This window comes from Notechis scutatus, chromosome 4 (assembly GCF_049901735.1).
Source record: "Notechis scutatus isolate UNSWTSFEM ecotype Mainland chromosome 4, rNotScu1.2, whole genome shotgun sequence".
NCBI lineage: Eukaryota > Metazoa > Chordata > Lepidosauria > Squamata > Elapidae > Notechis > Notechis scutatus.
In genome coordinates, this window is record NC_142012.1 from 157,865,080 (window position 1) to 157,892,070 (window position 26,991).

Genomic DNA, 26,991 nt, shown 5'->3' on the forward strand with positions numbered 1-26,991 from the left:
TCCCCCCCAGATAGGCAACTGATGTTAGGCTTCATCTATTATTCAAAGTCACTTCTATAAAAGTTGGATTCATTCTGTGGTGTGATTTAATGCTGCAGAGAGATGCATCCACACCCCTCCAAAAATTCTCTCCTAGTTGGTTCCATGTAAGCACTCATAAAAAAAAAGTGTGGACACTATACTTGACTTACAACCAGTCCCTTAGCAACTGTTCAAAGTTACACCAGTCCTATCCAGAGCTACTTACAACTCAGATTTGAAGATATAAGGGCCAGTCTGCTCTCCATGATTACATTTTGGCCACTTGGCAACCAAAGTTGCATTTACATTTTGGGTCTGGATTTCTGGATTTGGGGCTGAATTGCTAAGAAAATATGGAAATGCATAAACAAGCAGAGAATGTAATTTTTTGAAAAAGTCCTTTCTGAACATAGGGTGTTTTGGTACCATTAACAACCTGGTTTCTGATGATTATTATTATTATTTTTGGGTGGAGCTTGGCTTAGATCTGTCTTAATATATTTTTTGGCAAACTGGGAACTGAAATATACAAATGTCAACATTGCCAAGTTTGAACAAGGCTTTAAGGTACCGCAATTGTTTTATTTTCCTGTGTTGGACATGGCTACTTAGCTGGAAATAATCACCATAAGAGTTTCCTTACTTTTACAGAAGAATTTAGGAATCTTTTGTGGAATTTTCATTGGTCCCAGTAAAATTATTGGTTAATATGAATTTTGGATTAATTTTGTTAGTATTTTTTTTTAGAACAGAACAATGATGGTTTATGAGTTTTAGCTGGGATTAATTTTAAGAGCTACTGTAGTAAAGCGATTAGAGCTGTGCTTCAACAACATTAAACTCATTGCAGTTCTATTTCAATATGACAGATTAAGGAAAACCCGGATTAAAGTATTAGACTGAAATTTAGAATCTGAAATTTAGAAAGACCCAGATTCTAATTCCTACTCAGTTCACGAAATGATCTTTTGATACACCACTTCTCTTTAACCCTCTCATGGGTTTATTGAGAGAACAAAAATAGAAGTGAATCAAGTACGGAATCTTGAAGGAAAGAATGGCAGGCTGTTTATGAATTAATAAAACAAATTTAAACCTGGGAGATTGTTGGTTGTCAGGCGTTTTACTCAGTTTCCATGTGCTACTGGTTCACAGTCCCTGGCTATTTTTTCTTGCATACTTACTTACATACTTAACTATTTTTTCTCGACTTATGACCTTAATTGAGCTCCAAATTTCCACTGCTGGGCAAGACAGATCATTGAGTTTTCCCCTGTTTTACGACCTTTCTTGCCACAAATGTTAAGTGAGTCACTGCAGTCATTAAGTGAGTAACACAGTTGTTAAATGAATCTGGCTTTCCCTTTCCCTTTGTTTGTCAGAAGGTCACAGAAAGGGATCATATGATCCCTGAGACGCTGCAACCGTCATAAATAGATGCCAGTTGCCTAAGGGCCGAATTTCCCCTGGGATGCTGCAACGGTCGTAAGTGTGAAAAACAGTCCTAAGTCACCCTTCCCCCCCCAGTGCTGTTGTAACATCACAAACAGTCACTAAATGAATGGTTTTAAGTCAGGGACCGCCTGTAAATAGGATGGAACTGGTGAAAATGGAAGAATTTGGAACCCGGGGGGGGGGCAGGGGCCCTTTTGTGCTTGTGTTTTTCGATATAAGAGTGTACCTTCCTTTCTCTCCCCTTCCTTGAATGCAACAGTCCTCTTGTTTGGCAGCCCAATTTGGGATCTAATAATCCTGCTATAATTAGCACATTCAGTAAGCAACATTTAAACCTGATCCGGAGATGCCTCTTGGCACAGGCTTTCTTTTCCTTTCCCCTCCGCCTTGTTAACTCCACGGTTTCGGCCGTCTGCCTGAAGCCGAAGTTGCAGCTGCTGTTTTCAGTCAGCTGGCGACGAATGTTTGTCATCGTCCCAACACCAACGGGAGTGACGGGAGCGATGCTTGTTTCAACTTAGCCAGATGGCAGACGAAGGAAATCTCCCCAAAATAACAGCTTCTCCATCCCCTCTCCTGTGCCTGGCCCCTGCGTCACCTCACTCTTTGTGGGCTGACAGCATGCCTTATTTTGCTTTGCCTGCTGTGGCCTCTTCTCCTTTCTTGTGCCGTTTGGCGGCACCTTTCTTGATGACGTCGTCCGTTTTAATTGCGAATTCTGATTCAGCTTCGGAGAGCTTCCAGCCCCTTAGAAGGGAAATAGGCTCCGCTCTTGACATTAGCATTTCTAAATCCGTGGAGTCCGTGATGCTCTCTGAGCTTGGCTTACAGACAGCGGTGGGATTCTACCAGTTCGGACCAGTTCTATAGAACCGGTTGTTACAATTCTGTGCAGTTCGGAGAACCGGCAAATCGCACCACTGGCTGGCCCCTCCCCTCCTGTTGGATTTCTACTTTCTAGCTAATCTAAATCGCTGTTGAACTGCTTTGCCTTCACCCAGGAGGCTTCCCTGAGGCCCAGTCAGGGGTGGTATTCAGGGGGTTGTGGGGTGGGGTGAGAGAAGTGGCGTGAGAGCAGAGCTGCACCTTCCTTCAAACCGAGGCTTCTATTTTTCAGTGCAGACTCAGGCAGCAGATTGCAGAAAGGTAGATCTGTGAGTGAATCTGTGATTCTGCAAGCAACTCAATCTGCTTTGCCTGATTTTGGGTAAAAGTTGCTCTCCCTCTCTATCTATCTATCTATCTATCTATCTATCTATCTATCTATCTATCTATATTTCTTAAGTTTTCGTGGGTACTTACATGAATGGTATTCAGCTTTGTTCGGGTATTTTCCCACGTCATTATAATTGTGCTTTTAAAGTTGTAGCTTTACAACTTTAAAAGCACAATATAATGACGTGGGAAAATATATAACAAAGCTGAATATATATAAATTTAAGAATATATATATGTATGTATGTATGTATGTATGTATGTATGTATGTATGTATATATGTATATATGTATATATGTATATATGTATGGTATTCAGCTTTGTTGGGTATTTTTCACATCATTATAGTTGTGCTTTTAAAGTTGTAGCAACATTTTGGCAGAATCTCATCTGCCGTCATCAGGCTTCTGTATTGTGTCTGTCAGAAGCCTGATGATGGCAGATGAGATTCTGCCGAAATGTTGCTACAACTTTAAAAGCACAACTATAATGATGTGAGAAAATACCCGAACAAAGCTGAATACCATACATGTAAGTACCCATGAAAACTTAAGAATATGTGTGTATGTATGTATATGTATATGTATGTGTGTGTGTGTGTGTATATATATACCAATAGAAGAATAAGTACCCGCCTGGACGAACACAAAAATGCAGTCAAAAAGCTGGAACACACTTCCTCACTAGTCCAACACATGGAAGCTACAGGTCATAGCATCAACTTCAATGGCACCAAAACCCTGGCCACTATGGAAAACCCTAGCCACAGAGTCATCAGAGAAGCCATAGAGATTGAAAAAAGACCAGAAAGCATGAACAGAAGAGATGATTCCACCAGGCTGTCAATCATTTGGAAGCCTGCACTCACAAACAAAAAAATCTCCACACCACAAGCCAGGCAAACACCTGGGCACAAACAGATTCCCCCCTGATACCTCCAGCTCAAACACACCCCAATCAGGCACCCAGATGAAACCCAGCTTCCTAACTAATGATAGCCGTCCATTTACCCGAAGCCAAGCTGCACTAAAGGCCTCCATTAAAGTAACACAATGCTGCCAGCCAATCAAGATACAAAAAGAGCCAAAAACAGACAGAAGATATCAGAGACACCCATCAAGCAGAACACAGCAAACTCCGAGACCAATAAACACAGACCAAGACTCCCAACCAATCAGGATGAAGAAAAAACCATTCTGGCACAGCAATAGGCTGCCCCAAATTTAAATCTGAAACCACTGTAAAAGTCTGACCCACAGACGGACACAATACAGAAGCCTGATGATGGCAGATGAGATTCTGCTGAAACGTTGCTACAACTTTAAAAGAACTACAATGACGTGGGAGAATACCCAACCAAGCCGAACACCATACATGTAAGTACCGCAAAACTTAAGAAAACATATATATATATATATATATATATATATATATATATATGCTTTCTGAGGTTCTCGGGGTATTTGTATGTGGATCTTTGGTTATTTGGGTTTTCTCCCGCGTAAGATTGGAAGTATCTAGATTGGAAGTATCTGCTTAACCAACACATATTTCATATACAAAGGACAAAGATACAAACAAATTGAAGGAGCCCCTATGGGATCACCACTGTCACCCGTCATTGCAAACCTGTTCATGGAAGAATTCGAATCCAGAGCCCTGGCCAATGCCACCCACAAACCCAAACTATGGTTAAGATACATCGATGACACATTTGTGATTTGGCCCCATGGAAAAGAAAACCTAAACAATTTCCTAACACACCTAAACAGCACACACCCCAAAATCAAGTTCACCATGGAAACGAAACAAACAAACAACTACCATTCCTAGACGTACTAATCTACAAAAAAAACAGATGGCACACTAGGACACACCGTATACCAGAAGAAAACACACACTAACCGCTACCTCAACGCCCAATCCCACCACCACCCAGCACAGATAAACTCCGTGGCTAAAACACTAATTACCAGAACCAAACGCCTGGCAGACAAGACACACATTAAGACTGAACTATGCACCCTGACTAAAGTACTGACAGCCAACGGCTTCCACAAAAGCAAAATCACCAGCTTGATCCACAAAAACACACTGAAACATAATAGAAACCCAGAAGATGAACAGACCTATGGAACAGCTGTCCTGCCCTACATAAGAGGTACTACAGACAAAATTAGTAAGGTACTACAAAGACATCACATCAGGACTGCCTTCAAAACAGACAGAAAAATAGCAGCCATCCTTAGCAACCCCAAAGATAAAATTGACCTGGAAAACCAAGGCATATACGAAGTCCCCTGTGCATCATGCCCAGCCACATACATTGGACAGACCAATAGAAGAATAAGTACCCGCCTGGATGAACACAAAAATGCAATCAAAAAGCTGGAACACACTTCCTCACTAGTCCAACACATGGAAGCCACAGGTCATAGCATCAACTTCAATGGCACCAAAACCCTGGCCACTATGGAAAACCCTAGCCACAGAGTCATCAGAGAAGCCATAGAGATTGAAAAAAGACCAGAAAGCATGAATAGAAGAGATGATTCCACCAGGCTGTCAATCATTTGGAAGCCTGCACTCACAAACAAAAAAATCTCCACACCACAAGCCAGGCAAACACCTGGGCACAAACAGATCCCCCCTGATACCTCCAGCTCAAACACATCCCAACCAGGCACCCAGATGAAACCCAGCTGCCTAACTAATGATAGCCGCCCATTTACCCAAGCCAAGCTGCACTAAAGGCCTCCAATAAAGTAACACAATGCTGCCAGCCAATCAAGATACAAAAAGAGCCAAAAACAGACAGAAGATATTAGAGACACCAATCAAGCAGAACACAGCAAACTCCGAGACCAATAAACACAGACCAAGACTCCCAACCAATCAGGATGAAGAAAAAACCATTCTGGCACAGCAATAGGCTGCCCCAAATTTAAATCTGAAACCACTATAAAAGTCTGACCCACAGACGGACACAATACAGAAGCCTGATGATGGCAGATGAGCGTAAGATTGGAAGTATCTACGCAACGTTTCGATGAAGTCTCATTCATCATCTTCAGGCTTCTGTCTTCAGCTCTGTGCTGATATATATATATATATAGCACAAGATCCATAATATATAGCACAAGATCCACAAGATGCCATATATATATATATATATATAGCACAAGATCCAGGATATCTCTACAACAAAAGGCCATTACACAGCCCATTATACCAACATCAACTCCATCAACCAATCAAGAGGCTGCAGCACAGCCAACCAGCCCAGCACACCATCCCCCACCACTTGTATATATAGAGAGGTGGCAGCTCCGGTCACACACTGCTTGCACTGGCACTAAGCCGAAAGCACCAGCCTGAAGATGGCGAGTGGGACCTCGCCGAAACGTTGCCTAGATACTTTGAATCTTACGCGGGAGAGAACCCGAATAACCAAGGATCCACATACAAATACCCGCGAGAACCTCAGAAAACATATATATATTCGTATATATATATTCCTATATATATTCCTATATATATTCCTATATATATTCGTATATATATATATATATATTCGTAGATTTTCACGGGTACAGGTATGCAGGTCTTGGCGTGTTCGGGTTTGGTGTGTTCGAGTTTGGGTTTGTGTTCGGATTTGTCTAGAGCATTGGTTTCAAAGTGTTCCATGTATAGGTTAGCGATGACGGGTGAGAGGGATGATCCCATAGGTGCTCCTTCTATCTGTTTGTATCTTTGTCTATTGTGGATGAAGTATGCGTTGGTTAGGCAGTGGTTGGTCAGATCTAGGATGTGCTTAGGGGGCTTGTATTTGTTTTGGATGGCTGTCAAGGCTTCTTTAATAGGTACTTGGGTGAAGAGGGATATGACATCAAAGCTCACGAGTAGGTCGCCGGGTTGTAGGTTTTGTTTCTTTATTGTTTCTATGAAGTGGAAACAGTTTTGTACGTATGAGGTGATGCATTCTGTGTAGGGCTGGAGTTGTTTGGTGAGGAATTCGGCAAGATTCTGTAGAGGTGAGCCTATGGAGCTGACTATGGGTCTGAGTGGTGTTCCTTCTTTGTGTATCTTGGGGAGGCCATAGAGTTTAGGGCATCTGGATGATTTTTCTCTGGGGATGATTCTTTGCTGGATTTCTTCACTACAAAAAACCCAATGGCTCCCTAGGACAGACCATCCACCGGAAGAAAACACACACCAATCGCTACTTAAATGCACAATCCCATCACCACCCTACACAGATCAACTCCGTAGCCAAGACCCTCATCTCCAGAACCAAACACCTAGCTGACAAAGACCACCTGAGAACAGAATTACACACCCTCACCAATGTATTAATTTCCAATGGATTCCAAATAAACACAATTACAAACCTAATCCTAAAGGAGACACCCACCCCCCCAGAAACCGAGACACAGAACAGGACAACGGTATCGCCCTCCTCCCCTACATCAAAGGCACCACAGATAAAATCAGCAAAATTCTCCACAAATACAATATCAGGACAGCCTTCGGCACTGACCAAAAAATAGCCAACATCCTAAGAAACCCCAAAGACAAGATCCAGCTAGAAAACCAAGGAGTTTATGAAATACCAAAATTGCCCAGCCACATACATTGGACAAACCAACAGGAGAATAAATGCACGCATCGCAGAACACAAGAACGCAGTTAGAAAAGAAGAAAATTCTTCCTCCCTTTTCCAGCACCTCAAAGCCACAGGACATGAAATTAATTTTGAGGGAACCAAATTAATCTCCAATACTGAACACTTCAACAAAAGAATAATCAGGGAAGCCATTGAAATAGAGAAACACCCCCATAACATGAATAAACGGGACAATACCTCCCACCTACCAGACATTTGGAAACTAGCCCTTATCAACAAATGAGTCCCAGCCACGAAAACCAACACCGGACCCAAAACAACACATGACACCACCACCAATCTCCCTCACCAGACTCAAACCCAAATCCACCCCATAGACGAAAGGCAACCACTGTCCAGAAATCAGACCACAGCTGCATCACCAGCTGCCACACACCCCAACCTCCAAACCAAGCAAACTGATACACACCATGAACACATAGCCAAGCCTCAAATTCGGAGCCAAACCAAAACCTGGAACATCACATCACAGCCACCCACTCAGGATATCACATCACGGAACTCAGGAGGTTACACCACAGCCAACAACCCAGGAGATTACAGCACAAGACCCAGGATGTCAAAACAATAGAACTCAGAAGGTCATCACACAGCCCATTACCCAGGTTGCTACAACACAGGAGGCTGCCAGACACACAGCCAATATCTCAGCCACACATGTTCTTAAGAAAAAGCCAGCCAATCTGCAAACATCAGCTCCATCAACCAATCAAGAAATGACAACACAGCCAACCTCCCCACCAGTATATTTAGGGAGACGGCAGCTCCAATCACGCTTTGCTCACACAAGCATGAAGCCGAAAGCACCAGCCTAAAGATGGTGAGTGGGACCTCATCGAAACGTTGTCAAGATACTCTCAATCTTACATGGGAAAAGACCCGAACATGCCATAAATATTTACAATATTTACGTACAAGCCACACCCACCCAGTCATATGACCACCAAGTCACCCCCCAGTCAGCAAGCCACACACACCCAGTCACATGACCACTAAGCCACACCCACAAATTAGGCCATGCTCACAAAACTGGCTGTTAAGAAATTTAAATCCAACCCCGCTTACAGATGTCCCAAAGCTGCTTTTCCAAAAGGCAACTGGACTTTCTTGGGTTTTTCCCCCTTAAAAAGATTTTACTTCCCATCCAAGAAGCTTCTTCAGTTCAGAACTGAAAAAGCTTCTTAGATGAGAAACGAAATGTTTTCAAGGAAACACCCCCCCCCCCGAGAAAGTTCAGTTGCCTTTTAGAAAATTAACTTTGGGAAAACTATGGCCAGGATGATTGACAATCTCCATCGACATTGATTTATGGATGTAATCTGTGTCTGATGATACAGACTTTTTTTGAACTATTACCATCTGGTAGATGCTACAGGATAATAATGAAATGGAATGGAAGAGAATGGAACGGAACGGAACAGAACAGAATTCTTTATTGGCCAAGTGTGATTGGACACACAAGGAATTTGTATTGGTGCAAATGCTCTCAGTGTACATAAAAGAAAAGATACATTCGTCAAGAATCATAAGGTACAACACTTAATACTAGTCATAGGGTACAATAAGCAATCAAATCAAACTAGGAAGCAGTCAATATAAATCGTAAGGATATAAACGACAAAGTTACAGTCATACAGTCACAAGTGGGAGGGGATGGGTGATAAGGAGTGATGAGAAGATTAATAGTAATAGTAATGCAGACTTTGTTAATAGTTGGACAGTGTTGAGGGAATTACTTGTTTAGCAGAGTGATGGCACTCGGGAAAAAACTTTCCTTATGTCTAGGTGTGCAGTGCTCTATAACGTCGTTTTGAGGGAAGGAGTTGAAACAGTTTATGTCCAGGATGTGAGGGGGCTGTAAATATTTTCACAGCCCTCTTTTTGACTTGTGCAGTATACAGGTCCTCGAGTGAAGTACCAAGAAAAACAAGGATAAATAGGCTGAAAAACAGCTTCTATCCCAGGGCAGTAACGATGTTGAATTCTACTGTATAGAGCAATATTAATGCAATATCGGGTTTTCAATTCAGCTGTATAGAATGAGAAGGATGTGTGTTTGGGTCTTATTTTTATAGTTATAATGTATACTGAAGATGGCATTTTATTTCATCGTACGAGGTGCAATGACAATAAACTAAGCTAAACTAAATGATGGCACTTAGTTGGGTAACGAAACATTTGCAAGCCAACAGCCAAGCTCAGAGAATGCCAAAGACCTGACAGTTCAATCCTGAGCTACAAATATTCTCTTCTTTTTGGCATTTCTAAATTCCTTTTAATGGAATTAGCTGATGGCAGTGGAACATCTACGAAAGGAGAAATGGAATAGGGCTGTGATGATGATCTGTAGGCATTTTGAGGAGCTTGCCAATTTTGGAAAAGAAGCCTTTATTCAAAATAACTTCTGGGTCATACGAGTGTAAAGCCTTCTGGAGAACTATCTAGTTATTTCTATATATAACATGGAAATATACACACACACATGGGGCTACTTCTACTGTTTCATCACAAATGGAGAGAAGACTAAAACATATGAAGAACAGTTATAGGAATTGGGTATGTCTGGTTTAATGTAAAGAAGGACATGGGGTGACATGATAGCAGTGTTTGAGGGGCTGCCACAGAGAAGAGGAGGCCAACCTATTGTCCAAAGTACCTAAAGGCCGAACAAGAAGCAATGGAGGGAAACTAATCAAGGACAGAACCAACGTAGAACCAAGGAGACGTTTCCTGACAGAACAATTAGTAGAATGACTTGCTTTGTCGTGGGTGCTCCAACACTGAAGGTTTTTAAGAAGGGGTTGGACAACCATTTGTCTCCTCCTTGAACAGAAGTTTGGACTAGAAGACCTCCAAGGACCAATTTCTAGTCAAGAGAACCCAATGTTATTAGATTAAATAATGAGCCCTTTCTAATTGGATAATGAATGACTCATCAGATGTTGCTAGATATCCTTTGGAATGGCCATCCAAACAATATTGAGCCCTCTGATTCAACATCTAGTACATTGTAATACAGATAATCTTTGATTAGTGATGGCAATTACCCGAGTTGCTGTCACCAAGCGAATTTGTGTGACCATGTTGCTTACTGTCAGCAATTCTAGTCCTAATTGTCGCTAACAAAGGATTACCTATCACAGTGTTCAAGGAGAAATACCATACAATCAGAGAGTTAAATAATATTCGGATGGCCATTGACTTGTCAAGGAGCCAGCAAAGAAAATTGCAAATGGTGACAACATGACTATGGAAAGTTGCAACATTATAATTGACATTGTAATGTGAACTCTGAGGACCAGTTGTAACTATCGCTCATTTAATGCCATTGTTGAATGAGTGGTTGCTAAGTAAGGACCAACTATATTTTGTTTTGGGTTCTCAAAAAGTGATGGCAATGACATATACCTAGAGAATTCATAAGTATCGTTTTAAAGAAAACTTATATGCATATATTCTATTCTCTGTGAAATTCTTCCTATGGACAGGGATTATATAGAGCAGCCTTCACAAACTTCAAGATGTGTTGTAACCACAATTCCTATATTCCCTGCCCATATAGCTATTGCCTGGCTAGGGATTATGTGGTTTGTGGTCTTTAGAAAACTAAAGGATCTTATATTGGTTTAGGGATACCTCTGTATCATTGGAGAACATAGGCTAAGGGATACCACCGTATAATTGCAGGCTTCTTTGTGTGTGTGTGTTTGTGTGTGTGTGGGGGAGTATACACACACAGCTGCAGGGTGGTTTCTGCTGCAATCTAATTTTTATAAACTTTGTCTTCATGTTTCTGCATAATGCAAGCAGGAGGGTGCATGTATAAGGATCAATGGGTAGCAGAGCAAAATGACTGAAATAGCTATTTGGATTTTTTTTTATTATCACATTTCCTTCACGAGGTCAAAGCAGCATGTGGAGCACTGCCTGTTTCAGTTTTTCCATGCAGCATCAAATTCATGAGATAGATTGGATTAGGAGAAAATGAATGGCCCAAAGTCACTTAGTCAGCTTCTATTACTACAGGGAGTCCTCGTTTTACAACAGAAACAGCAATGTCTGTTGCTAGCGAGACAGTTGCTAGGTGAATTTTGTCCCATTTTTAAGACCTTGTCACAGCAATGAGACAAAATCCCATTTTGGATGTGAATTCCAGCAGTTAGGTTAGTAACATGGCTTCCCCATTGCTTGTCAGAAGGTCGCAAAAGGGGATCACCTCATAATTACTGTCATAAATATGAGCCAATGGCCAAGTGTCTGAATTTTGATCACATGACTATGAGGATTCTTCAATAGCTGTGTTTTCAGTGCCGTTGTAATTTTGAACAGTCACTAAATGAACTGTTTTAAGTTGAGGACTACCTGTACTGGTGGACTTGGACCTGCATCTTCCCATTCCTAGTGTATAGGTAGTCCTCAACCTACGGCCAGTTGCTTAGCAGCCATTCAAAATTCAACTGAATTTGAAATTCCAATGGTCCCACCACCCTCAGTCACATGACTGTACATTGGCCACTTGGCAACCGGGCTGCATTTTTGGCCTTTTGCAGCATCCTGCAGTCACATGCATTTTTTTTCTGCATTTTTCTGCAGAAAATCAGCATTTACTTCTGTTTTGGGCAAACATTGCAACGTGCTCTACATGGGGCTGCCCTTGAAGAGCATCCGGAAGCTCCAGTCGGTGCAAAATGCAGCGGCCTGCATGGTTTTATGCAGACCCCGGTGTGTACATGTGTTACCTCTCCTGCAGGATCTGCATTGGTTGCTGATTTGCTCCCAGGTGCAATTCAAGGTGCTGTTTGTCACCTTTGAAGCCCTTCATGGCTTGGGTCCAGGTTATCTGAGGAAACATCTCTTGCCAGTGACATCTACCCGACCCATTAGAGCGAGGAGGCAGGGAATGTTGCGGGTCCCACCCCTGAGGGAGATACACCTGGTGGCTCCGTCTCTCTGGAACATCATTCCCCCAGAGATTAGAATGGCCTCCTCACTAATATTCTTCCGAAACGCCTGGTTTTGTCAGCGGGCCTGGGGAATCCAGAGAGGGATGGAGCCCATCAAATGGCTAGTGTGATCTGCTGTCGTTGGGGCGTGGGGTGGGAGTTGGTTTTTGTTTTTTTTGTTTTGTTTTGTTTTCTGTTTTCCCAAACTTTGTTCTATTGTATTTACTAATTTATTTGATACTTTTTGTTAGTTTTTTGTTGTTTTTATTTTTATTTTTTGTTTTAAATATGGTTTTACATTGTGCAAGCTGCCTTGAGTCGTCATGGGTGAATAGGCGGCAATATAAATTAAATAAATAAATAAACAAACAAAACAAAAAAATAAAATAAAATAATAAAATAAAATAATAAAATAAAATAAAATAATAAAATAAAATAAAATAAAATAAAATAAAATAAAATAAAATAAAATAAAAAATAAAATAAAATAAAATAATAAAATAATAAAAAATAAAATAAAATAAAATAAAATAAAATAAAATAATAAAATAAAATAATAAAATAAAATAAAAAATAAAATAAAATAAAATAAAATAAAATAATAAAATAAAATAAAATAAAATAAAATAAAATAAAATAAAATAATAAAATAAAATAATAAAATAATAATAAAATAAAATAAAAAATAATAAAATAAAATAAAATAAAATAATAATATAAAATAAAATAAAATAAATAATAAAATAAAATAAAATAAAAATAAAATAAAATAAAATAAAATAATAAAATAAAATAAAATAAAATAAAATAAATAAAAAAATAAAATAAAAAGTAGTAAAGTCAGATTGTCAACATGACTGTCCCAAGTTATGATCTTGATGGGAGGTTCGATTATGGTCATAACTGGAGGACTACCTATAGTCCAATATCATAACCATCACCCTTCACTAATTCTCATTGTGACCTGGTCTTGAGAGCCAAAAGTTTCATAAATTAGGACAGGGGTCCTAAAGTTTCATAAATTAACTATGGCCCTTTTATGGTCTGTGGACTCCAGCTCCCAGAATTCCTGAGCCATCATGGCTGGCTCAGGAATTCTGGGAGTTGAAATCCACAGGTCATAAGGGGAATGTAGTTCCCCATCTCTGGATTAGGGAAAGCAAAAAGTGGAGGCCACAACTGAATTGAAAGATTCCTACCATGAGTTTTGGGGTTACCTTGAATCACTGGCTTTTCTCAGTCTCGCCTAACATACAAGGCTGTAATACTGATCAAATGAAGAGTGACATGTTCATTATCGGGACATTCTTGGAGATAAATCAAATATATGTCTGTAATAACTAGTCCACTTTATGTAGTAAGCTGATATTTTCTGAGAGGACTCTTCCCCCCCCCCCCCTCGCTGAATTATTTTTTCCTCAATGGTTGAAGACCATGATAATTTGCCTGGCATTTTTCCAACTTGCTGGAGATCATCTTTGTTGGAATTTCATCATTTGTGTGAAAAAAATTATAGAGCACAATATTGATTTGAAGCTTTGAAGCTTTCATAAGGAGGATCTGTTAGCTGGATGTGTTTGGTACACTAACACAGAAGTACCCCATCGCTCCCTTCCAAACACTTGTTTTTTAATTACTGTAATTTTAATTTGTTTATCTTTATCTCTCTGTCTATCTAACCGTCTGTCTGTCTGTCTGCCTATCCATCTATCTATCTATCTATCTATCTATCTATCTATCTATCTATCTATCTATCTATCTATCTATCTATCTATCTATCTATCTATCTATCTATCTATCTATCTATCTATCTATCTATCTATCGAGAGCATTTGCACCAAGACAAATTCCTTGTATGTCCAATCACACTTGGCCAATAAAGAATTCATTCTTTCTTTCTTTCTTTCTTTCTTTCTTTCTTTCTTTCTTTCTTTCTTTCTTTCTTTCTTTCTTTCTTTCCTTCCTTCTTTCCTTCCTTCCTTCCTTCCTTCCTTCCTTCCTTCCTTCCTTCCTTCCTTCCTTCCTATCTATCTATCTATCTATCTATCTATCTATCTATCTATCTATCTATCTACCATTGCTTACTGTTGTTTTGCCATGATGTAAGCTGCTCAAAGTTGCCTGAACCATGAGATGGGTAACAGATAAATAAATAAAAATATTGTATTCATATATAGAAACCAATAATAAGAAAGGAATTGTTGTTTTAATGGGTGAATGGCTTTAATGGGTGACTTATCTCACATTTTCCCATCACTCAACAGATTAGGCAGGGACTTTCAGGTTTCCGAGGTCTAGATGGGACAAAATGTACATGCCCCTCTGAGAGCTCTCTTCAACATAAATGTCATTTTAGATACTTACCCCTCCACTTGCCATGATGATTATTTTCACACTGCTTTTAAATATCCAGCAGCTGACCTCACTTTCCCTTCCTTCCCTGGCCAGTATTTCTTTTAGCTACCGAATGATAGTGGACATCAAAACATTCGCCCATCCTTGTCCTTCCTTTTCCACCGTATTAGCATTTTTGTGCAGGCTGAACAGCAGAACTGATCCTCTGTCCCACAGGAAAAGAAGCCAAGGCATTATAACTCCTAACATTATATATGCTGTACATGTTTGACAAAAAAATAAAATAAATAAAAATAAATAAATATCCTCATCTTCTGGATAGAGATAAGATTCCCTCAGACTACAGATAGAACGCAAAGGTGATTTTTCCGAACAGCAACTGGACTTCCTTGGTTATTTTTTTTCCTTTGAAAACATTTCGCTTCTCATCCAAGAAGCTTCTTGGATGAGAAGCGAAACATTTAAAAAACAAAACAAAACAAGAAAGTCCAGTTGCTTGGAAAAAGCATTTTTGGATCAACCATGGCTGTGGATGATTGGGAATCTCCACAGACACTGGAAGTAGCAGTCTCTGCTAATAGGAAGCTGTTCTCGAAAAAGTACTGTGGAACTTTCTTTTTTTCTGGAAAAAGAGCTAAATTAACAGGCAACGACAATAATCTCAGATAGATATATGCCTTGCATGTGAAATGGGCCTTATTGTTGTTGAGGAACAATGAAGAGCAACAGGATCAGGGGTGGGATTCTACTGGTTCGGACTGGTTCTATAGAACTGGTTGTTATGATTCTGCGCAGTTCGGAGAATCGGCAAATCGTGCCACTGGCTGGCTCTGCCCCTCTCCACCAGCCCCTCCCCTCCCTTCCCCGCTCATTCAGTCCTTATCGCGCATGTGTGACATCGTGTACATGCCTGACATCGGTAACTGCATTCTCCCCTGCCCAGTCACTCTTTAAGGTATTTCTTTTTCCCCCCCTGCCCAATGATCAGCTGTTCTGATGATCAACTATGCCGGGATACCCCTCGCTGTCTTACTGCTTCGCCCAGGAGGCTTCCCTGAGGCCCAGGAGCAAAAAGAGGTGGGGGTGCTGCATGCCCCCCCACGTTCCATTTTTTGCCTTCCTGGGCCCCAGGGAAGCCTTCTGGGAGCAAAAATGACCCCCAGGAAGCTTCCCTGAGGCCGAGGATGAAAAAAAATGGAGGGGTTGCAAAAAAAAGAAGCCATGCCCACCCAGTCACTTAGCCATGCCCAACTAGCTATGCCCAAGTAGCCACACCCACAGAACCAGTTGTTAAAATTTTTGAATCCCATCTCTGAGCAGGATGTTGTTAGGCCAGAGCTAAACACAGGTAAGGCTAGGATGAGATGCTTTTAGAAGGATCTGGGCATGTGATATTTTGCTGCAGATGTCTTCGGGTGTGTGTTTCCTGACTTAACCTCCGTGCCCATAAATGAGTATTTCAGCTGTAAGCACATGTCATTAGCAATTCTTTACAGGACGAAAGACATATCTCCTTGAGCAGCCTTAATCTAGTTAATGTATTTTCTCTCTCTTTCCAATAATGTTCTGTCTTTTTCTCTCTGTTGACAGATCTTGAATCTAATCTTGATTTAAATAATGATGATTATGAATATGAGGATGAAGCTAAACTTGTCATATTTCCAGACCACTATGAAATTCCTTTACCCAATATAGAAGAACTGCCAGCACTGGTGAGTGAATGAAAGAATGAGATAGCCAAAAAAAAAAAAAAAGGGGGGGGGAAGGATTGACATTGGTTTTGTGAATTTAAGGAAGTCAATTGCCTCGTTCAACATACAAGAAAACTTGTATAGACTTGATACTGCCAACACAAATTATTACACTTGCCAAAGGTGCATAATGTCATGCAAAGATGGCCAACTTCAAGATACTGGAATCTTTCTTTTTTTTAAATTACATCTATTTATTCTATCTGCATACCATTTTATTAATACAAACCAGAATGGATGAAAAACTGATTATCAGCAATGTCCATAATGAATATAATTACAATTAAAACAATAACTAATCAGAGTGGCAACAATACCAGGATAAATCATATAAATAGCAGTGATGAGAAATAGATAAAAGACAAATGAATCAATGAAAGTAGTTTAAAGCAAAATAAATTAAAGATGGGGAGGACAACATATTCCACCAAATGCTCCGTGGAAAGTTTTCTCCAGTAGCTTCCAGAAGATCAGAAAGGATGGAGCAAGTCTTAATTGGACTACCTGGAAAGTGCTGGTAGTCCTCAACTTAGAACAATTTGTTTAGTGACCATTCAAAGTTACAATGGCACTGAAAAAAATGACTTATGACTTCCCCCCCCCCCATACTTATGACTGTTGCAGCATCCTCATGTTCACGTGACCAAAATTCATATTTATGACGGTTGTTACTAAGTTAACAACTGAATTGATTCACTTAACAACTGTGGCCTGAAAGGTCGTAAAATGGGGCAAAACTCGCTTAACAATGGTCTTGCTTAGCAACCGAAATTATGGGCTCCATTGTGGTCATAAGTCAAGGACTACCTGTATTCTACAATGATAGAGCAGAAACTGAGAAATAGCACCTCCTGGCCTCCATTTCTGTTACTTCACCCAAGATTCTTCTGGGAAAGACATACTGGATGGATGGTCTAATCTGCACAAAAGAAGGTGCTTCTACAGAAACTTGGGTACCAAGTCCTGTATGTGTTTATGTTGCTAGCTCTAAGATTTCCTAGTTAGCCTCAAAGGTAAACAAGACACTCTGTGCAAATGCTTACAGTTTAAGATGTCTAGAGAGTATCCTTGAGAGCGCAAGGATTTATTTTCATGAACTCAACCAAATTTTGTATGAAACCACCCATAGTTTCTGTTCTGTCGCATCTCAGGTTTCTGTCATTTCAACAGAGAAAGAGAAAGGTAGCGACATTTCATTGGTCCTCATATTTAGGCAGATGTTCAGAAATCCTTGCAAATTGTGTTTCATCTTTTCCACCCTTTAAAGGAGTGTTTCTCAACCCCTGGCAACTCGAAGATGTATGGACTTCAACTCCCAGAATTCTTCAGCCAACACACTGGCTGGGGAATTCTGGGAGTTGAAGTCCATACATCTTCGAGTTGCCAAGGGTTGAGAAACACTGCTCTAAATTAACTGGCTAACTGTGTGTATTGTGAATGACAGATTCACTGATGTCAATTCATACCTCTCTTTTGAATTCGCTAGATAACTTTAAGCAAATCAATGTTTCTCAACCACAATTCCACTATTAATTTGCAGTTTCTGTATGCAGTTAGAGCAGGGGTGGGCAAACTTTTTGGCTCGGGGGGCCTCATTGACTTTTAAAATTTGACAGATGGGCCGCCACCTGGTGTCGAAATGCCTGTCATTACAAGTCAAAATCAAATGAATGCAATCATTCAATCATTCACATCAAACCTTAATTCTGTACCAATCTTCGGCGGGCCGGATTAAAAAGACCAACGGGCCGGATGTGGCCCGCGGGCCGTAGTTTGCCCACCCCTGAGTTAGAGTAATTTATACTGTACAACAATTGAAAGGATTACTGGGATTATGTGAAGATAACAATGAGTGCTCCAGAGCAAGGATCTCCAACCGTGGCAACTTTAAGACTGGTGGACTTCAACTTCTAGAATTCTGGGAATTGAAGTCCATCAGTCTTAAAGTTGGCAAAGTTGGGGACCCCTGCTCTAGAGGACTACCTGAAATTTTTATTATTGTTAGTGTTCTTGGTTACAATCCAGCCAAAAAAAAAAAAAAGGTCAGGGCAGGACAAACCAATTGATCGTTCTGCTTCCTTTGATGTTCAGCTGAATCTTCCCTCCACTCCAGGTGACAATAGCTTGTGATGCAGTCCTGAGCTCGAAATCTCCCTACAGAAAGCAGGACCCAGACTCTTGGGAAGAAGAGCTGCAAATTTCCAAACATGCCAACACTCTGGTGCAAATGGACAATGGAGTCAGGATTCCACCAAGGTGATTATGGATGGATGGATGGATGGATGGATGGAAGGAAGGAAGGAGGGAGGGAGGGAGGGAAGGAAGGAAGGAAGGAAGGAAGGAAGGAAGGAAGGAAGGAAGGAAGGAAGGAAGGAAGGAAGGAAAGGGAGAGATGTTTACGTTTCAAGTAAAGTAATATCTCTGAAACGACGCAGCGGGACACGGATAAGTCTAGCAGTAATGAAAAGGAAGATGTTCTGGTGATATTCTAAGGGGTTCCTGGCATAGATAGAGAATGGACAGCTGTCAGTTCAGAACTTTCTGAATTGATGATGGTATTGGGAGAGGGGTGATAACAGAAGTGGTATTCAGCAGGTTCTGACCAGTTCTGGAGAGCCGATAGTGGAAATTTTAAGTAGTTTGGAGAACTGGCAAAAACCACCTCTGACTGGCCCCCATCTATTCTCTGCCTCCCAAGTCCCAGCTGATCAACTGGGTCTTCTTTTGTTGCCCTGCACAGGAGAACGGAGCTGGAAAGCAGGTTACTGGGGTGGGGAGGAAATGGGGATTTTACAGTATCCTTCCTCTGCCACGCCCAACTAAGCCATGCCCGTCAAGCCAAGCCAAGCCACACCCATCAAGCCATGCCCACAAAACCAGTAGTAAACTTTTTGAACCTCACCACTGGGTGATAACTCTCATTCTGATTTTGTTTCTATACTTTGGGACTCTGATCCATGATGGCTGAGGTGCAAAATATATTTCTGTTTCCTTAAGTAGACAAATTGTGTTTAGTACAAAAAGGAGTAATCCTAAATAAATTCATTACAGGTAGTCCTCAATTCAGATCTTGTAACATATATAAGTAACTTATGTTGGGGAACTACAGTTTTGAAAGATTGGTGGGATGGATTCCTTAAAATCGTAGAAAAATGAGGTGATCTTTTGCTAATCCAATCCCTGGTAGCCCTAAAGCAGAGGTCTCCAAACTTGGCAACTTTAAGACTTTGTGGACTTCATCTCCCAGAATTCTTCAGTCAGCATAGCTGGCTGAGGAATTCTGGGAGTTAAAGTCCACAAGTCTTCAAGATGCCAAGTTTGAGGACCCCTGCTCTAACACTAGGGGCAGCCTCATGGTGGTTGCTTGACTCTGGCAATTTGTTTTTCAGTGGCTGGAAGTGCTCCAAATGTGACTTACGGGAGAACCTTTGGCTAAACCTCACTGACGGATCCATACTTTGTGGCAAATGGTTCTTTGATGGCAGCGGGGGAAACGGACATGCCCTCGAGCATTTCAAGGAGATGGGTTATCCCTTAGCAGTGAAGCTTGGAACGATTACACCCGATGGTGCAGGTGAGTGAAAGCTTGTGTTGATGACCATCAGCAAACCTTTCGATCTCTGTATTTTGTTTTTCACTAGCACCATAGAGGTGTCCCGAAAGTGCTTTTTCAAAAGGCAACTGGACTTTGTTTTCCCTTGAAGATGTTTTGCTTCTCATCCAAGAAGCTTCTTCAGTTCTGTGGAAGCTTCTTGGATGAGAAGCGAAACGTCTTCCAAGAAGAACAAAGCAACTCCAGTTGCCTTTTGAAAAAAGCACCTTTGGGACAACCATGACCTGGATGACTGAGAACTTCCACGGACACGTAGTTACTAGTGGATTTGCTAGATCTGGACTTACCTAGAAAAAGCAGGAAATCCCAGATTAGAATTTTAAAAATTAAATTAAATTAATTGAAAAATTAAATCACACAAAGTCCCAGGGGTGGGATTCAACCGGTATAATAACCGGTTCGGTGAGCACGCGCAGTGTTTGAAAACAGCACATCAAACAAGACCTATCCTGAAATTAAGCCCTAGCTAGATTTTTACATGGGTGCCTAATATAAGCCCTGTCCAAAAATAAGCCCTAGTTAAGACCCTGCCCACTCTGTCTCACCATCTGGTTGCATGAAGTGGGGTGAGGCCCATGCATAAAAATCAAGCTAGGATGGGTAGCTGCCCCACACGCCCTGCACCAGTTTACCTTAGGACCACTGCAGCCAGGCCTCCCATGCCCCGACACCTTTTGCGCCGCTTGCTGACTTCTTCTGTGGCCGCTTGTGGCTGCTCGTGGCCAGACACCACATGGAACATTGCCCTGGTGCTGTCACTCGTGGCCGGATACCACGTGATACATTATTAATTAGATGCCAAAAACAAAAATACACAAAAAAAACCCCAACCTTTCAAAACTGATGTGACAATATAGGGTACATTTTAATACTCATGTATATTTTGTGTAGCATATTTTAAGGAGTTATGTAGCATATTTTAAGGGATGTTTTAAGGAGTGAAGAGTCACTGTGTACTTTCTTTGGTAGCCTGACACTTTCTTCGACTTCCTTTACTGCCTACTTCAAGAACGTACAGTTTTTTTAAACTCAAAGCTTAAAACTGAGCTGTGGTATATTGATGAATTAAAATGTATTTTGGAAAGATAAACATATGTAAATTATATTTCATTAAATTTTCTTGGGATCTTCCTTAAAAAGAGTTCAGAACCAGAATATCCTTTTTTCTTTTCCAGAGAAGCCCTGTTAGGTAGGTTAAGCCAAAAGATAAATGTAGAAGTCAAGTCTGACTCTAGAAGATTATGTTCACCTCTGTTTCTTAACTGAGGGAGCCAGCATTGTCCAAAGACATTTGCATGGTCATCTGGCCAGTATGACCATATGCCGAGACACATGGAATGCTGTTACCTTCCCACTGAAATAGTACCTATTTATGTACTTGCTTTCGAACTGCTAGACTGCAGGAACTGGAGCAGTAGCAGGAACTCAACCCATCACGTGGCACTTGGGTCTCAAACCTGGGCTGTCAACAAAATCAGTGTCTTTAAGCACTGAGCCATCACGTCCCCCAGGTTAAGCCCAGACAGCACCAAATCCAAGGTCTTCCAGTAAAGCTTTGTAGCTGAACGAAGACTTGTGTTCAAACTGGTCTCTCTCAACCTTAGCAACTTTTAAGATGTGTGGACTTCAAATCCCAGAAATCCCCAGGCAGCTTGCTGCCTGGGGAATTCTAATCATTGAAATTCAGACATTTAAAGTTGTCAAGGTTGAGAAACGTTGGCTTAGATGAAGTCCAAGACAACAATCTGACCTCAGTGGCACTTCAATAGAGAAATTTTTTTTGCGGTGTTGCTATGTTAGGGTTTTTGGTTCTATGATGGTGTTCTGCTGGGGGTAATTCTTTGACGCTTCTCTCTAGCCAGCCATTGGTCACTCTTAAAAATAGCCACACATGGTCCATTTAGAGCCACACTAAGGCAGAAAAGTTGACTGGGTGTCATGCTACATCGTGACTTCACTGAAAAAGCATGAGGCCTCTCTGAACTTATGTTTATAGAAGGGAACAATAACTCGCAGTGCGAAACAGAGGCCTTCTTAAATTGGAATGCCAGCAAAAGGCCATGTGGTGTATCTATAAATGTCAACGGCATCATTTTAGGTGGACATAGGGAGGGAGAATGCTGGGCTCGATAAATGCTTGGCCGAAGAATAAGTAGAGGGTTCCCCTCCCCCCCACAATGCCAAGTAATGTATTTTCTGAAATGTAGAATAGGAATAGAATAGGAATAGGAATAGGAATAGGAATAATAGGAATAGGAATAGGAATAGAATAGGAATAGAATAGGAATAGGAATAGGAATAGGAATAGAATAGGAATAGAATAGGAATAGAATAGGAATAGGAATAGGAATAGGGATAGAATAGGAATAGAATAGGATAGGGATAGGAATAGAATAGGAATAGGATAGGAATAGGAATAGGAATAGGAATAGAATAGAATAGGAATAGGAATATAATAGGAAAAGGAATAGAATAGAATAGAATAGAATAGAATAATAATAGAATAGAATAGAATAGAATAGAATAGAATAGAATAGAATAGAATAGAATAGAATAGAATAGAATAGAATAGAATAGAATCCTTTATTGGCTAAGTGTGATTTGACACATAAGGAATTTGTCTCCAGTGCATAAGCTCTCAGTGTACATACTGGTACAAGCAACAAGTCATTATCATCATAAGAGACATTGTTATCGTCATAAGATACATTCTTCAGAAACATTTACTGATGGTCGTAAGATACAAAATAAGCAATCATCATAAATCATGCTAGGAAACTAAATAAAACAATATAAATTTGTAAGATATAAGCAACAAAGTTATACTGTAGTCATAAGAGGACAAGGAAGTAGGTAATAGGAAAAATGAGAAGGATAATAGTAATACAGCCCTACTAGGGAGTTTGACAGTGTTATGGGAATTAGTTGTTTAGCAGAGTGATGGCATGGGTGGAAAACTGTCCTTGGTCTAGTTGTTTTAGCGTGCAGTGCTCTATGGCATCATTTTGAGGGAAGAAGTTGAAACAGCTTATGTCCAGGATGGGAGGGGTCTGTAGATATTTTCACAGCCCTCTTTCACAATACATGATGACAATGATGTTATCCATTCAGTCATGTCTGACTTTTGGTGATTCTATGGGCCACATCTCCACAGCTTCTGATCTTGCACTATTTTTATGAGGTTATTCTATATCTCTGCCTGGTATCAGCTTTGATGGTGTCCAGTCATCATATTTTTGACAGCCTGGTTTTGGTTTTCCTTCTACCAATGACTCTTCCAAACATAATTGCTTTCTCCAGTGAATTCCTCCCACATGATGTGGCCAAAATAAGTGAGATGCAATTTCGTGATTTTACCTTCTAGTGACATGTTTGGTGTTATGTGCTCCATGGAGTACTTGCTTCTTACTCACCTTTGCTGTCCAAGAAATATGCAGGAGACTTTTCCTCCAGCACAACAGCTCAAACAAGTAAATATAGACATAGAAGGATTCAAATACATAGAAGGGTTCAAATTCTAAATGCTATCGCTGATCAGATGTTTTATGTTCTGCTATTTAGCTTAAGGGGAATTTAGCAATGAAGCAAAAATATTTAAAAAGCCACAGGAGATCTAAAAAAAATATCTAGTCCGTTCTTCCTTTGATTGATTTGCTGAGGTCTGCTGTTTGCAACATTATGGTTGTTGCCGGAAAAATATCCTAATGAGAATCATGAACTATTTGTCATCGAGTGTATCTTCATGATGAGCAGATGAGGACATATTTGTTATTGCTGTATTTGGTCTTCCTGTCAATATTGTCAGTTGTAGTTTAGTCTTTATCCCTACAGCAAGAACATTTTGTGTTTGATCATTTACAAGTATTAAGAGCCCAAGAGAGAAAAAAAATCCACGCCAGCCAGATTCTATCACTTGTTCTGAGAGAAAAACAGGTGTGGATGTAAAGCAGAGGTGCTATTCAACAGGTTCTGAGCAGTTCTGGAAATTTTGAGTAGTTTTGAGGAGAACTGGCAAATACCATCTCTGACTGGCCTTACCCCCATCTATTCTCTGCCTCCCAAGTCCCAGCTGATTGGCTGGGTCTTCTTTTGTTGCCTTGCACAGGAGAACGGAGCTGGAAAGCAGGTTAGTGGGGTGGGGAGGGAATAGAATTTTGCAGTAACCTTCCCCTGCCACGCCCACCAAGCCACACCCACCAAGCAACACCCACAGAACCGGAAGTAAAAAAAATTTAATCCCACCACTGACGTAAAGCCAACAGGTGCCAGTTTAATTTAAGGTGATTTGCCACATAAAAAGATTAAACAAATGTAAAGAAGGGACATTAAGACCTCTGCTCTTTAGTTAGCTTGACTGAAGTTAGACCCAGTGGCTAGAATCATTCTTTGCCAGTCTAGTATTTCCAGATGGGTTCAATTACAATTAACTCATTGTCTCTGGCCTGAATGAATGAAAAAGAACAAATGAAATGCATGACTATTTATATAATTAGTGTCAGATGGTGCTCCATTCAAAATCCAAGAAAGACACCCTTAGACTCCATTGTTATAGAGAAAAGGACTTTTACTGGAAATCAAGTGGTAGCATCAAAGGAATTCTAGATCTGAGAATTTACACGCAGAAATCACAAATACAAAGTGATGGCAACGTTCCCACCCCAATAGTTCAAACGGTCCATCCAATCGAAGATGTGTATAATGTCATGTGAGGCTTCTTCAGGTGGTGATGCAGACATCTGGCTGTTGACCTTGGCCTAGTTTGATAAAGAGCTGCAGTTGCATAGTAAGCAAGCAAGTAAGCATAAACAATAAAGTTTTCCCCAAGTTATGTAGTTAATTCTCTAAAGCCTCCAGCACACTTCCCACCTCACAAAGCCCAATTGATTCACCCTCCCCCTGTTACTATGGCAGCCAAAAAGATAGTGAAAGAAAGGAGTCTTAAAGGTGACAATTAGATCTACAGTATATCCCCCCCTCACCCCTTTTCTCTTAGAACTCAATATAGCATACAGATAGTCCTGGACTTACAACCAGTCATTTAGTAACTGTTTCAAATAACAAAAAGTGACTTATGACCGTTTGCACACTTACAATTGTTGCAGCATCCCCATGGTCACATGATCAAAACTCAGATGCTTGGCAATTGATTCATATTTATGACGGTTGCAGTGTCTCTCGGGGTCACATGATCCCCTTTTGTGACCTTCTGACAAGCAAAGTCAATGGGGAAGCCAGATTCACTTAACAACTGTTTTACTAATTTAACTGCTGCTGTAGTGATTCACTTAACAACTGTCTTGCTTAGCAATGGAAATTTTGGGCTCCATTGTGGTTCTAAGTCGAGGACTACCTGTATACATTTCCCCCGAATTCTTCCCTAATGTCAAGTCTCTTTGGATGAGTTGAGCTGGTATAACCACTGGTCCAAAGTTACCTCATGAGCTTGGATGAAGAAATGTGTGCTTGATCCTGAATTGGCCAGGTCCTTATCCTGTAGCTTAACCACTGTTGCACACTGTTTATAGCAATAGCAATAGCATTTAGACTTATATACCGCTTCACAATACTTTACAGCCCTCTCTAAGTGGTTTACAGAGTCAGTACATTGCCCCCAGCAATCTGGGTTGTTCTCATTTTACCCACCTCTGAAGGGTGGTAGGCTGAGTCAACCCAGAGCCTGGTGAGATTTGAATTGCCAAATTGCAGGTAGCCGGCAGTCAGCAGAAGTAGCCTGCAGTTCAGCACTCTAACCACTGTGCCACCTCGGCTCATTATGATTTGTTGAAACTTGGCTTAGAACCTTGTTGCTTCTCCTTCCATAGTAAGTGGAGAATTTCTGTTAGAACATTTTTTTATCTGTATATTCTATCTCCTTGATATGTAGAGCATGGAATGTCAAATGCTATTGATAAGTTACCTTTGGTGAATTATCGCTTTGTTCTTATTTGTGCAGATGTCTATTCCTTTGAGGAAGAAGAAGCTGTTTTGGATCCTCATATTGCCAAACACTTAGCTCATTTTGGAATTGACATGCTCCAAATGCATGTGGTAAGTGACTCGCTTTTTATGAAGATGCTGTCCTAAGCACTCGGTTATCATAACACACAAATGTGATAAATACCTCAGGAAAACAAAATGTCAATGATAAATAACAACAGTACTTAGATTATATCGCTTCACAGTGCTTTACAGCACTCTCTAAGTGGTTTACAGAGTCAGCATATTGCCCCCAACAATCTGAGTCTTCATTTTGCCAATCTCAGAAGGATAGAAGGCTGAATCAACCTTGAGATGGTCAGGATCAAACTCCTGGCATTGGGCAGAGTTAACCTGCAATACTCCATTCTAACCACTGCACCAGCATGACTTCTTTTGTTTCTCTTCCTTTTTCTACATTTTTTTCAGTTTAGACTCTTCTATTGAAATATATCTGATAAAATTTAAAAAAGAAAAAGAAATGTTATGTGTCTAAGAAAAAGACATGGGGAATGATCTGTCTACTAAACATAAATTGATTTTTATAGTAAGATCCTTGCTTGAACTTACCTAATATATATATGAAGATAAGTAGTGACAAAATCACTCCTGTAACAGATAAATTAGTTGATCTCATTCACACTCAGGAGCTAATAGAATGATGGGGTCCAAAAAGGTCTCAACCCTATTATTCTATATTCTAATCCAAAGGTCCCCAAACTTGGCAACTTGAAGACTTGTGGACTTCAACTCCTACAATTCCCTCCATGCTGGCTGAGGAATTCTGGGAATTGAAGTCCACAAATCATAAAGTTGCCAAGTTTGGGAACCTCTGTTCTAATCTAAAGCAGAAGCCTCCAATCTTGGCAACTTTATGACTTATGGAGTCCAACTCCCAGAATTCCTTCCATGCCAGCTGAGCAATTCTGGGAATTGAAGTCCACAAATCATCAAGTTGCCAAGGTTGGAGACCC

General features: G+C 40.5%; 1 protein-coding gene across 3 annotated transcripts in view; it reads left to right on the forward strand.

Annotated features, from left to right (window-relative positions):
* Nucleotides 1-26,991, forward strand: part of USP13 (ubiquitin specific peptidase 13) — a 104,199-nt gene that overhangs the window by 35,874 nt on the left and 41,334 nt on the right. For all 3 annotated transcript variants that reach the window (XM_087965384.1, XM_087965383.1, XM_087965385.1), the window contains 4 exons: nucleotides 16,268-16,389; nucleotides 18,542-18,684; nucleotides 19,818-20,002; nucleotides 25,995-26,089. In XM_087965384.1, the coding sequence (XP_087821510.1) occupies nucleotides 16,268-16,389; nucleotides 18,542-18,684; nucleotides 19,818-20,002; nucleotides 25,995-26,089 (545 nt within the window). The remainder of the gene's footprint in view (nucleotides 1-16,267; nucleotides 16,390-18,541; nucleotides 18,685-19,817; nucleotides 20,003-25,994; nucleotides 26,090-26,991) is intronic.